A 14,750-nucleotide genomic window follows, 5' to 3' on the forward strand; every position below is an offset into this window, starting at 1 on the left:
CTAGAGTTGCACCCTAAGCTCCTCATCCATGGACGTTCTTCAAGCATCTCCCCGTAGCGGCATATCAAGGCCATTGCCAATGGGTGCAGCTCGACTTCCCCATTCATGAGCCCAACTGGAGCCCCACCCCCAAGGAAAGATCTCTAGCTCCACTGTCAAAGGGCATCCCCTCAGCCATTGCCCATGGGGCCCCTTGGGTGCTTCACGCACAGGGACACTAAGAGCTGATCCCCTACACCACGGGCAACACAATGAAGGCCTTTGCCATTGGTTCTCCTTGGGCTTTCAGAGGAAATCACAAACTCCGAGGCATGTAATACGAATATTTTATTAAGCATTCAAGCAATAGAAGACCAGGCTTGTAGGTAATGACACCTACTCTAGATATTAGCCCATCAATGCAGACACAGGCTGAGGGTTTGACACATGCTTAGTTTATGGAAAGGACCTGTTTGGGGGGGGGAGGCAACCTTTCTCGTTTAACTGGCTGCTTCCTCTTAAAATGGTGGCAGGCTGCCAGGGTCTGTAACAGGATGCAACCAGACCTTGAAAGTCTACAAAGCATTGAGCTCCTACGAAAGAACAGCAACATATAGGGAGACTACAATGGCTGTGCGACGGTGAGCTTCTAGACATAACCTTAAAAATGCCAGCAGTCCCTTTAAGGGAGGGCTGTGTTGCTGTTCTATGCATGAGCATCAATGTGTAGGGAGACCCTTAAAACCTTGGCAGCAATAAGCTCCTACGCATTCAAATACGAGTGTGGGAAGTCCCCATTGTCTGAGTGGTCATCTGGTCCTACGCATAAGCATGAAGGGATAACCTCAAATGTGTATGTGCTGAGGTTCTTTGCATGAGCTTAAAGTTGCAAGGAAGCCCTCAAAGACAGGGTGATGGTGAGCTTCCATTTATGAGCACTAGGGTGTAGGAAGATTTCAAAGGCTTGGCAGTGGTGACCTTCTAAGCATGAGCATGAGATGCAGAAGAAGCGCCCAGGGGTTGCAGCAATGAGTGTATACACATGAGCTTCAGAGTAGGGTATCCCATGGGCTTGAAAGCAGCATGCTTCCATGCATGAGCCTTAAGGGAATGTAAACTGGTCTGGTATAGTTCACCTGTGCTAATTTGGCGGTTTCGCGGAGCTGTAGGAAGATCACAGAAGGCTGGGCGGCAGTGAGATCTCATGCATAAGCATCAACATTTACAGTAGGAAGTCCCTTAAAATCTGCGTGACAGTGAAGTTGTGCATCTGGTGTACGGTGGCCTTTGAGGACCGGGTGTGAATGAGGCACTATGGATGCACATAGTGTGGAGGACGGTCCTCGAAGGCTGCATTGCAAAGAGCTCCAATGCAGGCGCTTCAGGAACAAGGTGACCTTGGAAGGGTGTAAAGCAAAGAGTTTATATGAAGGAGAAACAAGATTTAGGAAGACCCTTCAAAAGCTGTGTGGCACTAAACCTCCGTGCATGCACTTAGAGTGTAGGGTGAACTTCTGGTTGGTAGTGAAATCCAATGCAGAGGCATCAGGTGTAGGATTCCCCGTTAATGAGTGGGCAGCTGTATGGTGTTCTGCATTTTCACTGGGTGAAGGATGGCTCTTTAAGAATTGAGGAGATGAGGGCTCATGCAGAAGCACCGAGGTATAGGGAGGTCCTTAAAGGCGGAATGGCGATAAACCTGTATGCATGCGCATTGTGGGTACAAATGATGAAAATGCTTCTATGCATGGTTCTCAGGCAGTTCAGCCGCTTTCTGGAGCTCCAGGGCAGTCATACGGTATTGGCAGATAAAAGGTTGTTTCTGGTCACAGCTAAGGTCATTCCACTGCCCATTGCCTGAAACAGAGAGAAGAGGAGTCATTAGAGTGGGCAGCAGCAGCTTGGAGAAGAACATGGGACAAAGTAAAGGAGATCTGGTGGGAGCCTCTGACAAGTGTAAGGGGTGGTGCACCTCATGGGGCACAGAGAAAAATACAGGCTGTCTAATGCCTTGCTTCAACCAGTGCCCATGAGGTCTGCTGACAGCTGAACCTGATCCTGGCTTCCCTATGCCACCTACATAATCCTGGGAAATCACTTAACCTATCCGGGTCCAAAATGCTGTACTTGCCAAAATTGGCATCATTTTGAAAAAAGCTGAACTCAAATATTAAGTGCTCTTCTAAAACTGGGAATCCAATGTACATTTGGGTAAAGAAGCTAAAGAGACAGCGGTATGCTCTGGTGCTGGCCTTTATGAAAGTATTGTGTGAGTCCAAAGCAGACTGCTATATGTCTAAATGTAAAATTAATTGCCATAGTGTGCAATTCCTACTGTCCAAAACCTGGGACAACTAGATTATTGTTAGAGACAAGACAACTGAGCAAGTGTATGAACAATGTACAAATATGATGTCATAGGCTCCATATAGGCATACATCTGACCTCAGTGGTGGGGCTGTTTTTGAGGGTCATTGCTTAAGGCAAGGATTGTGGAGTTTCTTGAAACCAGTGGAATGCAGGATGCGTAGGCTACATGGATTCATAAGGGGAAACAGTGGAATGCTGCATATGAGGCAACAGGGATTCACAAGGGAAACCAAATGAACATAGGAGCCACAGAAGCATGGATTCATAAGGGGAGCCCGTGGAATGCAGGATTCAAGGCAGCGAGGATTCCCAAGGGCAACCATTAACATGCAGGCTCCAAGGCAGCATGGATTCACAAGGAGAATCAGTATAATGCAGGATCGAAGGCAGCATGGATTCACCATGGAATGCATAATTCACAGCAGCATGGATTCACAAGGGGGGCTGTTGGAATGCAGGGTTTAATTAACCAGCCACCTCCCTGTGGCCATTTCACTGCATTTGGTGAAACTGCCACATTTCGCTGCATTTTTTGCAGCATTTCTTTGGGGGGGCGTGTTGGGGTACAGATAAAATGGATTATAAGGGTAGTGGGCGATGGATGAGTGGTGCGGGGGCATGAGGGGTTTGGCCCCTATAAACAAATGCAGCACAAAATGCTGTGAAATGGCCGCAGCAAGGAGATGGGCCGGATCTAAGGCAACATGGATTCATAAGGGGCTGCTTTAATGAAGGAGCCAAGGCAGAATGCTTTGACCAGGAGAACCAGATGAATGCAGGAACCACAGCAGCAGGTATTCACTAGGGAAACCGCTGGAATGCAGGATTCAATGCAGCATAGATTCAAAATAGGAGCCAGTTTAATGTAGGAATCAAGAGAAACCACTGTAAATCATGATCCAAGGCACAATGGATTCACAAGGGGAAGAGTGGAATGGAGGATCCACGACATCATGGATTCACATGGGGAAACATTTTAACTCAGGATCCGGGGCAGCATGGATTCACAAGGAAACAGTGGCATGCAGTGTTGGAGGCAGCATGGATTCACAAGGGAACCACTAGAATGCAGGATCCAAGGCAAAATGGATTTACAGGGGAAACAGATCAATGCAAGTTCTAAAGCTGCATGAATTCACGAGAGAACGAGTGGAATACAGGACCCAAAGCATGGCAGATTCACAAGGGGAACTAGTTTAATGCAGGATATAAGGCGGTATGGATTTACAAGGGAGAAAATAGAATTCATGATCCGAGACAGCATGGATTCACAAGGAGAACCAGTGGAATGTGGCATCCAAGGCACCATGGATACATTTACAAGTGGAATCCAGGATCCAGGGCAGCATCGAGCTTAAAGGCAGAGGTGAAATACAGGATCCAAGGCATCTCAGATTCACAAGGGGAATCAGTCTAATGCAGGATTCAAGGCAGCATGGATTAACAAGGGAACTAGTGGAAATCATGATCTAAGGCAGCATGGATTTACAAGGGAAAAGAGTGGAATGCAGGATCCAAGGCATCAAGATTTCACAAAATGAACCCGTTTAATGCAGGGTCCAGGGCAGCAATGTTTCACAAGGGAGCCACTGGAATACATAATGCAAGGCAACCTGTACTCATAAGGGAAACAGTGAAATGGAACATTCAAGACAGCATGGATTCACAGGGGAAACAGTAGACCACAGGCTCCAATGCATCATGGATTCATATGGGAACCAGATTAATGCAGGATGCAAATCAGCAAGGTTTCACAAGGGAAATCCAATCCAAGGAAATCATGATCTAATGTAGCATGGATTCTCAAGGGAAAAGAGTGGAATGCAGGATCCAAGGCATCATGATTTCACAAAATGAACCAGTTTAATGCAGGGTCTGGGGCAGCAATGATTCACGAGGGAACCACTGTAATACAGGATGCAAGGCAGCATGTACTCATAAGGGAAACAGTGGACTGGAGCGTTCAAGGCAGCATGGATTCACAAGGGAAACAGTAGAATACAGGCTCTAAGGCATCATGGATTCATATTGGAACCAGATTAATGCAGGATGCAAATCAGCATGGATTCACAAGGGGAATCCAATCAGTGGAAATCATGATCCAATGTAGCATGGATTCTCAAGGGAAAAGACTGGAATGCAGGATTCAAGGCATTGTGGATTCACAAGGGAAGCAGTTTAATTCAGGATCTGAGGAAGCATGGATTCACAAAGGACCGCTGGAATTCAGAATCCAAGAGAGCATGGATTCACAAGGGAAACAGCTGAATGCAGAATCTAAGGCAGCATGAATTCAAGAGGGAACCAGTGAAATATAGTGACCGAGGCATGACAGATTCACAAGGAACCAGTTTAATGCAGAATCAGCATGGATTCACAAGGAGAACCAGTGGAATGCAGGATATAAGGAAACATGGATTCATACACAAAGGAAACAGTGGAATGCAGGAACCAGAGCAGCGTGGATCCCAAAGGACCTACTAAAAAACAGGATATAAGGCATCTCAGATTCACAAAGGGGGTCAGTTTAATGCAGGATGCAAGGCAGCATGGATTCACAAGGGGAACAAGTGGCAATCATGATCCATGGCAACATGGATTTACAGGGGGACTGAGTGGAATACAGAAGCCACAGCATCATGATTTCACAAAGGGAACCAGTTTAATGCAGGATCCGGGATCAGCACAGATTCACAAGGTGACCACTGGAATGCAGGATGCAAGGTAGCATGCACTCAAAGGGGAAACAGTGGAATGGAGGATCCAAATAGCAATGATTCATGAGGGAACCAGTGGAAAACAGGATTCAAGACATCACAGATTCACAAGGGGAATCAGTTTAATGAAGGATGCAAGGCAGCAAGGATTCATAAGGGGAACCAGTGGAATCCATGATCCATGGCCTTAAGTGGTACAGGTGTGATGCAGGATCCAAGGGAGCATGGAGTCACAAGGAGAACTAGTGGATTTCAGGATTCACACCAGCATGGATTCACAAGTTGAACCAATGGAATGCAGCATCTAATGTAGCATGGATTCACAAGGGGAAACAGGAATGTAGCATCCAAAGCAGTATGGTCTTCTGACCCTCTGCTTTGACTGCAGGTTTTCCAAGACTGTGAGCCAACAGCTCCTGGGCAGACAGGTGTTTCCAGGGTGTCCCTGAGCACTGCTTCTTAGACCTTCTCTTTGAGGTTCCCTCCAGGTAAAGTGATGGGAGCTTTACACCGTGCAGGTCACAAGGTTGGCACTTGTGAGGCTGAGAAGTGTGGGCCTACTTTCACCTTCCATCAACGGTATGACATCCTTTCATCGCGGGATGACTTTTCGCTGTTTTTATTGCCGTGATTTTTATAACAGAAAAACTCATCAAATTTTTTAGGGGGGGTTAGAAATGTATATATATATATATATATATATATATATATATATATATGGGTTGTGGGTGTCCGGGAATTGATAGAAAATTAAAGGGGATGGGGGGCTTTGAGGGACAAACCTCAAAAAATAAAAAATAAAAAACTTGATGAGTTTTTTCATTATAATATCGGCGTAAAAAACCACCACAAAATTTCATCCCTGACGAAATGATATGGAACTCCACCAACATCCCCTATTGATTTTCTTCTTCAGACTTTCTCTGTCCTGTCTAACCCTAGATGGTACTGCCTGTTCCTCAGCTTATCGGCTTATCGGTCCTGTCTCATGCCCCCTCCTGCCACTATAATCTTGCCTGGACCAACGTGGTCCTCTGGAACCCCCCTATCTTTTCTACCTAACGGTTGGTCTCTTATTCCTCCCAATGCCTAAAATGGGTCCACATTATCCCCATCGCCAGCAACACAGTCTCTTCCTCTCTCTACTGATGGTATCCCTTTTCCTCAGCATATCAAAAACATTCTCTCTTCTTATGGTGTCCCTCTGAACTATAACTCTCCCTCGATCTCATGTCTGCTCCTTTTCTCTCTCCAAAATAATACTCTCCTAGAACTTGACTGTCCTGCTACTAGCCAAGAACAATTTCCAATCTGATCTCCTCCTTTTCGCTCCTCTTGCATTGCCCTTCTTTCTCTACCAGTTAATAATGCTCTTGCCCTACTCCCAGATGGTCTCTCCTTTCTTTCCCTCTACGCTAATATCTTCACCGTCCTTCTGCACAACAATATCCCCAAAGTAGCCTTCCAGGTAATGGCCCTCATTACGACCCTGGCGGAGTGGGTTTACGCCAGCGTTATTCGCGGCGGACCCGTCCGCCCTACTACGAGTTCCCGTAGCGCCATGGAGCCTTTCTCCGCCTGGTTTTTCCGGGCGGAGAAATCCATGGCGCTACGGGACCTTGTTGTTAATTACGCCACCGTATTTTATGGTGGCGTAATTAACGCCTTCCCCACTCCCATTATACCCTATGGGGCAAAAATGGGAATGGGGAAGGGTAAAATGGGGATTGGGGATTTACCGCCCCGCCAAGGTCGGAATGGGGCGGAAAATCCGCCAACCCCCATGGCGCTATCGGCAGCTTTCCGCCGTGCTCCATGGTGCATTTTGTACCGCGATTTCCGCCAGGGTTGTAATGAGGGCCAATGTCTCTTTCCAGCACAATAATGCTCTTCTCTTCACTCCAAGTGGTAAACCTAATTGTCTTCTCGATGCTGGCAACCATCTCAGTTCCCTAGAAAACTCTCTATCTTCAACAAGTCAGGGCCCCCCCTCCTATTCTGCAATACTTTCTCTTTCCCTCTCCAAACACACAGGGGCTGGTTCATGGAAGCGTTTTATAATGTCGCAATCCCATTGGAAAACACTCTGTGAATCTGGCCGACAGTGTTTCCTTCTGGTCTCAAACATTCCCAATATTTTCTCACAATCTCTCCCACCACTTATCCTATGTGTCTCCCTTCTTACCAGATGCCACACTTTCTTCCTCTGGTCTCTGCCTTCATGCTTTCCTTAATTGGGGTCTTCAGGATCAGTGTCTTCCAGGTTCTGTTGCTCTCCTCCTGCCAGGACTCCCAAGGATTGACACTGGCTGGCTGGACCAGTTGCCTTTTAAAGCCAGGTCTCTCTTCCATTTGTGTGGTGGCTATGGACATTGGTTGCACCTGGTCTGTGTGGGCCGGACTGCCCTGTGATTGGGTAATGGCTTAGGGCAATGTTTGCTGAAAGGGGGTTGGCATAAACTTATATTAAGCCCTGCCACCATTGTAAGTTTTAACACTCTCCTGGATAGTTGTTGGATATCTCCCCTCCACCTGGGGATCCTGTTTGCATTATGTGTTTCACACTGTGTCCCTCTGTTTCCATAAAGTTTGAATACAAAGCCTGAAAAAACCCTGGTAGGAGAGTGGCTTTCTGGGGTCTTTATAACTCCTTTGTGATGGAAGTGATGCAACTCTAACTCCTGTGATGCATAAGAGAGTGAGAGACCAGGAAGTGTTTGTTTCCATTCTCTATTGTACAACTAGAGTCAGTTTCACTTTGCCCATGTGGAACGTTGTATCCGCTGGGCCTTCCCAGGCATCACAAGCATGACTCGTATCGGATGTTTCCCTTGGCACCGGCACTGATGAAAGGAATGTATTTCCTTGCGTGTATGTGACTTTTGAATTGTTGCAAGTTTGTTTCTTTAAAGGGGAAGGCTTATTTGCCTTTCACTGGATGTTTGGTTCTGGCTGGAGGGACATTCTGGCTCTTGTCATGCTAATGGACTTTCCTGTTTTGTCTCCCACTGGACATGGGGTTCTTGGGGAGGCAAAAGGGGCCCAGTTAGGCCGTCGGTAGCAGCCTGTGACTATCCGTCCCAAGTGCAGGAGACTTGGTCATGGTGGTCTTCAGTAGGCAGCAACGCTTACAGGTACAAAATGATCTAATGTTTTTCCTGGTGGAAGATCCAACAGCCTTTGCAATATTTTCTATAGAAACTCTGTTGGCTGACATTTTTCTACATCTTCTGCAAAACGTATGTTGCCCCCTCCCCATACAACTTAGAAGGGGGATCCTTGTGAGGCACAGGTTTGTAAAAAGAAAAAGTGGAATTCAGTGGAACAGCCTGGGGTCCTCCAAGGCTGCACCAGAGTAAAGAGTGTCAAAGCACATGGGCAGCGTGAGGGACCCTTCAAACACAAACTAAAGAGTGTTATTTAGGGTGCGAGAGTGGAGCGCCGCTACCCCAGTTTCCCAGATTCCCACTAGAGAGGGCAGCGGTGGTGGCCCTCTCTATGCCTGTTGTTCAATACCGGGTTGATTCTCATGGATCTTTTTCGGCAACGTGGCGCTCCATTGCCAGGAGGTGCACCATGCAATGTCACCTCCCTTCCCGGTCCTAGGATCCTAAACACCAAGTCCTGTTGTCAGGAGGGGCACCGCACAATCACCACCACAGCCCCGGATTACTTTCTTCAGGTAAGTGCCCCATGAACCAGGAGGGGCGCCCCACACACCGCCACCGTCCATCCTCTAATGCCATACATGGAGCTCCCTGGCACAGAGAGGGAACATTGTAGGGAAACCAACCAGTCGGGGGCAGCCTCTCTATCCAACAGTTCTGTCCCTTATCTCCCCGGGCTGCTCTGCCAATGCGGCCTGTGTCAGTGGACTCGCCCGATTACCTGCCCATGCTTTGAGACTGGTCCGCATCCAGCATACGCAGCCTGGGGTTATATTCACTCTGGCGAGTTCATCTCTCGGGCTGGGATCATGTCACCTGACCAGGACATCCTCCCCTTCAAGTCCTCTGTGTATCTTTTAGCTATGTCATGGTCCTGTCTCATCTCCAACACATTAGACTGCCCAGAGATCAAGGCTGGCCCCACATCCTTTCTCTTCCTTGAGTGGTTTTATCTGCTTCCTCATCTGACACTTCTCTTGTTCACCCTGAAGAGAAAGGGTTCCTCCTCACCGCAGTGTCCGCCATCTTCTGGCCTCTACATCATACATCCAAGGATATGCCTCTCTGATAGCACAGCGAGTAGAGCGCTTGCTTTGACATCTGTTGCAGAGCCTGCTGACACATGTTCGAATCCTGGCAGGGCCAAACTCAGCCTTTCATCCTTCTGAGGTCCATAAATGAGCACCACACACTGTGGGTAATAATAAGCAGCGCTCAGATACCTGAGGGTTCGTAGCGCTATATAAATGCTACATTATTATTATTTATATCCAAAGTGGAGGCAAAAGCTGAGCTGCAAGGCTGCTTCTTACTCCGCTGCCAGTTTAAGGCTCTTCTGGTTTATTTACATCGTGATAAAAATACCTTTGGTGGACATGGGCAGCTGCAGTGATTTCTTACCGTACATCTCCATGCACAATTCTTTGCCAGCCCATTTGTTTGGTTCTCCCGGTGCCCAATTTTGATAGTTGAATTCACTCCCATCCGACCAAATGAATTGTTTTTCCTGGCGATAGAAAGAGATGTACTGATGAAAAGAAGGTAGACACTGGGCAGAGGGGTAGGGATAAAGAGAAAGTGATAGACAGAATGAGACGAGCTGAGAGAAAGGGACCGAGAACAGCACATAAAAAGAGGGAGATAGAAAGTGATGAAAAAAGAAAACATTAAGAAAACAGAAAGATTTGTGGAAGGACTTTCTAGCTATAATGTAAGAGATTTTAAATGTCCCGGGTTGCTTAAGTTGATGCCTTGGTAATGTCGGGGACAGAAGTCTGAATTCTAGTGAGTTCTATGGTGGGTCGCCTTGGCCTGAATCCCCTGAGGGGGAAGGTAATGGCCAAAGTAAATCTACACTGGAATGCCGGAGATAGATGTAGGGTGGTGTGGTGTCAGAGAGTTCCATTGGCCAATCTATAGTGGCAATTTTGCAGCCCCTTCCTGGGCTGACAAGAAAAGTCACGTGTCGTTTATGTCTCCCCCACCACAAAATAGACCTGGGGAAGTTATCAGGGGTTCCTTGGTGACCTGTCGAGGAATGGTTCATGGAGTCCGGGGAATCGCTGACCCAACTGACTTGCCAGTTTAAAGTGTGACTCAAAGAGAAAGCAATTCTGGTGGGGAGACACCCAATTATGTTCACAAATATAATGGAAACACTCCACTAACCAAGCGGAACACAACTGAAAAAGGGATAACCTTAACCCCAGAATTTCTAAGGGATAATCACCACTATCCAAAGAGGGAAAACATTGTACCATCCCACCCCAAGCCCTTTAGAGGGAAAGAAGTCTTCCTCCATCCACAAACAGGCCCTAGTACCTCATCTACTGCAGGAGAACTAGAAAAGGGAGGGTTGAGAAATTGACTGTATCAGGCTACCCAACAGGAAACACAAAAGACAGTAGACAATGGGGATCAACCCTCTTCCCACCCCCAAAACCGAGCGATGGGATAATTCCCTTAATGGTGCACGAGACCCTCAGTAAAGGGAATGGAGCCAGGGATTAGGGGGTTCACATCACCCTGCTCGCGCCTTCCAGTAGTCTCTCTGGGAATCGTCAGGAAGGTACACAGATGCAGAGGAGAACATCTGGGGAGAACCAAGGTCCCCCAAGAATGTTTAGGAGCTATCACCCACCCAGAGAAGCTCCAGCTCCTGGGCATCAATCAGACTGATGCCCAGGCATGTGGCTGCACACGAGGAGGCATGCAAAGATTGCTGCGAAACAACACACTGGGAGGAGTTGTGGAAAAATAAGAAAATGTAACACTTAACAACAACTCCTCTGTCCTGTGAAACCCTTTCACCCAGCGGCTATGGCAGTGCCTTATAGGAGAATACTATTTTTCACTAACTGGATTTGCAATGCATCCTTCTTAGAGTGATCATGGAAATGAGTGCTTACAACTAGTAGGCCACACATGGTGGACACAGTCTTGATCATTTGTAATGAACTGCATTAATCGAGTCTCTTAGTGATTTTATTACTCATACGTGCGTGTGGCAAATTTAGCCTCTTGTTCTGGAAATGCTGTGAGGAAAGACGAATCAGCGATTTGTTTTTAATTGCCCTCCCCAAGCTCCCCGATTGTTTATTCTTATAACGCCACCCCAACCCCATTCCGACCCATTTTAAGTCCTTAACCCACTACCCTATATATTTATTTAATATTTTCGGTGTTTTTCGGTATTATTGTTCATGATTAAATGTACCACTCTGAAAAGTATTCGGTAAATTGACTGGGTTCTTTTTTTTTTTGCTAACAGTCACTTTTCTCTATCATATGCGTGGAAACTCTGACAGTGGGGTGCCCGATAATGCCACCCTCTCCCTCCCCGCCTTTGGTTTATCTTGGTGGAGAAGGGAGTTTACCAAAACCGAGTTAGAACTCTGAGATGCGATGATGGCCCTGTCGTATTAAGTATGGCAGGGGATGCCTTATGATAGACCTCCTTGCTCTGGAGTAGAAGTAGCTAGTGTGGCAAATCCACTTTGGTGGTACGTGGTGAATTTGGTGTTCCACAGTGATCAGGGGGTGAATGGCAAGGAATTTTCAGGCATGGCTGGCGCAGCACCCTATGCTAGAGCACGTGCGGTAGTTCCGGAATGCAAGACGCTCAAGACTCTAATGTGGTGGCATGCGGTCGACTGTGACATTGGCACAACATATGTTGAATGTGGTGTATGAATGATTGGGAAGTGTGCAGCCTACCTGTGGCTTTATGTTTGCTGCCTCTGTAAGTCATATAGATTGTGATCAACAATGGATTCCTATTCCTGCCTATTTGCATTTTATCAGCTCCATCAGTGTGTAGTCTGTACTCTGACCTGATCCACATTTACTTTTCTTCATCACCTCACTAACCTTTCCCTCATCTTCCATTTGCTTGTCCTCCTCGTTTCCCCCTGTTGGCCTTCTTGGTTCCTACTGTTAGTTCTACTTGCTAATCGAAAGATGGAGAGGGAGAGGGAGAGGGAGAGAGGGAGAGAGAGAGAGAGAGAGAGAGAGAGAGAGAGAGAGAGAGAGAGAGAGAGAGAGAGAGAGAGAGAGAGAGAGCGAGAGAGAGAGAGAGAGAGAGAGAGAGAGAGAGAGAGAGATGGCATGAAGGCAGGGCTGCCGGAGTACTGATGCTAAGTGGAATGGTGGGTCCCCAGACAGCATTAAAGGGGAAGTTCACTCACAAATGTTATTGGGCCTCATTACGACTCAGGCGGTAAGGGTTTTACGGCGGCGTAAACAGCGCCGACCCTTACCGCCTGAGTACGAGGTCCCTTAGCGCCATGGCGGATTTAACACCTGCTTTTAGCAGGTGTTAAAATCCATGGCGCTAAGGGACCATGGAGTTAATTACGCCACCGTAATTTACGGTGGCGTAATTAACGCCTTCCCCACTCCCATTATGCCCTATGGGGCAAAAATGGGAATGGGGAAGGGTAAATGGGGATTGGGGACTTACCGCCCCGCCAACCTCGGAATGGGGCGGTAAGTCCGCCAACCACCATGGCGTAAACGTAGTTTACGCCATGGTGGTAAAGTCACGGCCCAGGCAGTAACTTACCGCCTGGGTCGTAATGAGGCAAATTGTCTCAAAAGATAGGCATAAAAAAATTAAGTATGACAAATATTTTTAAAGAAAGTTCCTATGTAATATTTTGAGGAAATGAGGCTCAAAGTCAAAAATTTCAAGCACCAGGAGGCATCCATTTTGTGAAATGAAGGAGCCTCCTGTGCTTGTGTTAAGCTCTGCTCTCGCGGCAATGATGAAGCAAAAGCCCCTTACTGGGAGCTTTTGCTTATTACAGCCGGCGAGCAAAGAACGCTGTCAGGCTCCTTCCTGCCCTGTGCTGCTGGTGAGTGCTTCTTGTTTTTCCTGCTTTTTGGGCTCGCTGCATAGTGTTGATGTTAAGGGAAATGGGGGCACAGTACAGTACTAACTTTAAAGGAAGTTTGTGGTCCCCATCTAGCACACTGAAGCTAAACTGGGGGGTGGGGCAGAGTATTGAGTCTGGGGTGCATGGGGAAAAGGGAATCCACAAGTTATGCTAAGGTTGGGAATGGGTGCCACCGGACAGTGTTTTATGCCATAAGGAAAAGATGGGGTTCAGAAAACAGCATGGAAAGGGTTCACCAGACAGAATGTTATGCTTCCGGGAAGCGGTGCGGTTACCAAGAAGTATTGATGCTAATTAGGGGAGGAAGACATCACTAGCCAGCACTGATGCTACGGGCATCTGGGTTTCACAAGGCAGTATTTCATGCTAAGGGGTAGGAGATTTGGGATCACCAGACAGCACATTAACGTGGAGAGGGTGGGCTGTAAATGCACTTCTGGTGTTAAGGAGAAAGTGGGAGGTTGTCTCCTGGCAGTACCAATGCTAAGGGGAAGGGCTGGGGCAACTGGAGAGCACCGATACTAAGCAAAGGCTTGTAGCCACTGGGCAGTATTGACAGTAAAGCGGAGGGGGGCAATGGGCAATAGTGATAATAAGGGGGCACAGTCCCTGGATAGTATTGATACTGAGGAGGGGGAAGGCCACTGGCCCCGATTGGACCTAAATTATGGAACACTTTACCAGCCAAAGTGAGGATGGAAGAAAAACACTGGACAGTTTGGAGTACATTAAATACTGAGCTTATAAAGCGATCCTTCGATAACGACCTCCTGTGTCTCTACCTGGACTGGACGCTTTGTTACTTTGAACTGGTAGCTGTAGCACTTCATGCATTGAGCAGTGCTTTCATACCCCAGCTCTTTCATAATAGGCAGTGTCATTTGTTACTGAAAATGTTTCTGACTTACCTTTCCCACAATGCCCACTTAGTTCCGTATTCCCAATGATTGCCTTTCACCATTCTACCATTCCTTAACCTCTACTTCTGCTTTAGAGCCTTAAAACAAAGTGTCAACACTTGACACTTTGCAAATCACCAAAAAATACAAATATTTATTTAAAAATCAATTCTAACGTGCTAAGGTAAAGGGGCGTGGTTTCACAGTTGATGCTACATAGATGGGTGGGGTTGGTGGACAGAACTAATGCTAAGCGTAAAAGTCACTGGACTCTATTGCTGCTAAGAAGCAGGAGACGAAGAGTTAAGTGGAGATTATTAATGTTGAAGACAAGTCTGCGGTGCCCTGTACAAGAGCCAAGGGATGAAGAGCTAAGTGGAACCAATGCTAAAGTCCAGTCTGGAGATCAGCAAATTATATTCATGCTCTGGGAAAGGTGTAGAGGTACAAAACATTATTTATGGAAAGGAATGTATGAGTGACACAAGACAACAGCAATAGAAAAGGAAGGGTGGAGCTCAAATAAGTCAAGGTGGGGCACACAGGTCATACATACCGCGTGTAGATGAATTCCTCCAAACCAGGCTCTAGAGGTGCTGGACTTCATCAGCTTCCTAAGTTCATCATTATCAGAGGCGGAGTGGATGGAGGCGAGGCGGCCGCCTCTCACATGAGCCCGACAGAAGACCTGTGATTTATAACAAGGACAGACAATATCAG

General features: G+C 47.1%; 1 protein-coding gene across 1 annotated transcript in view; it reads right to left on the reverse strand.

The window, feature by feature from the left end:
* Nucleotides 1-312: 312 nt before the first annotated feature.
* Nucleotides 313-14,750, reverse strand: part of PRG3 (proteoglycan 3, pro eosinophil major basic protein 2) — a 46,699-nt gene continuing 32,261 nt past the window's right edge. The window contains exons 3-5 of the mRNA XM_069629001.1: nucleotides 14,587-14,718; nucleotides 9,635-9,740; nucleotides 313-1,836 (exon numbers count right to left, since the gene is read on the reverse strand). Coding sequence (XP_069485102.1) covers nucleotides 1,721-1,836; nucleotides 9,635-9,740; nucleotides 14,587-14,718 — 354 coding nt within the window. The 3' untranslated portion in view covers nucleotides 313-1,720. The remainder of the gene's footprint in view (nucleotides 1,837-9,634; nucleotides 9,741-14,586; nucleotides 14,719-14,750) is intronic.

This window comes from Ambystoma mexicanum, chromosome 12 (genome assembly GCF_040938575.1).
Source record: "Ambystoma mexicanum isolate Mex_15411 chromosome 12, UKY_AmexF1_1, whole genome shotgun sequence".
In the NCBI taxonomy this organism is placed as follows: Eukaryota; Metazoa; Chordata; class Amphibia; order Caudata; family Ambystomatidae; genus Ambystoma; species Ambystoma mexicanum.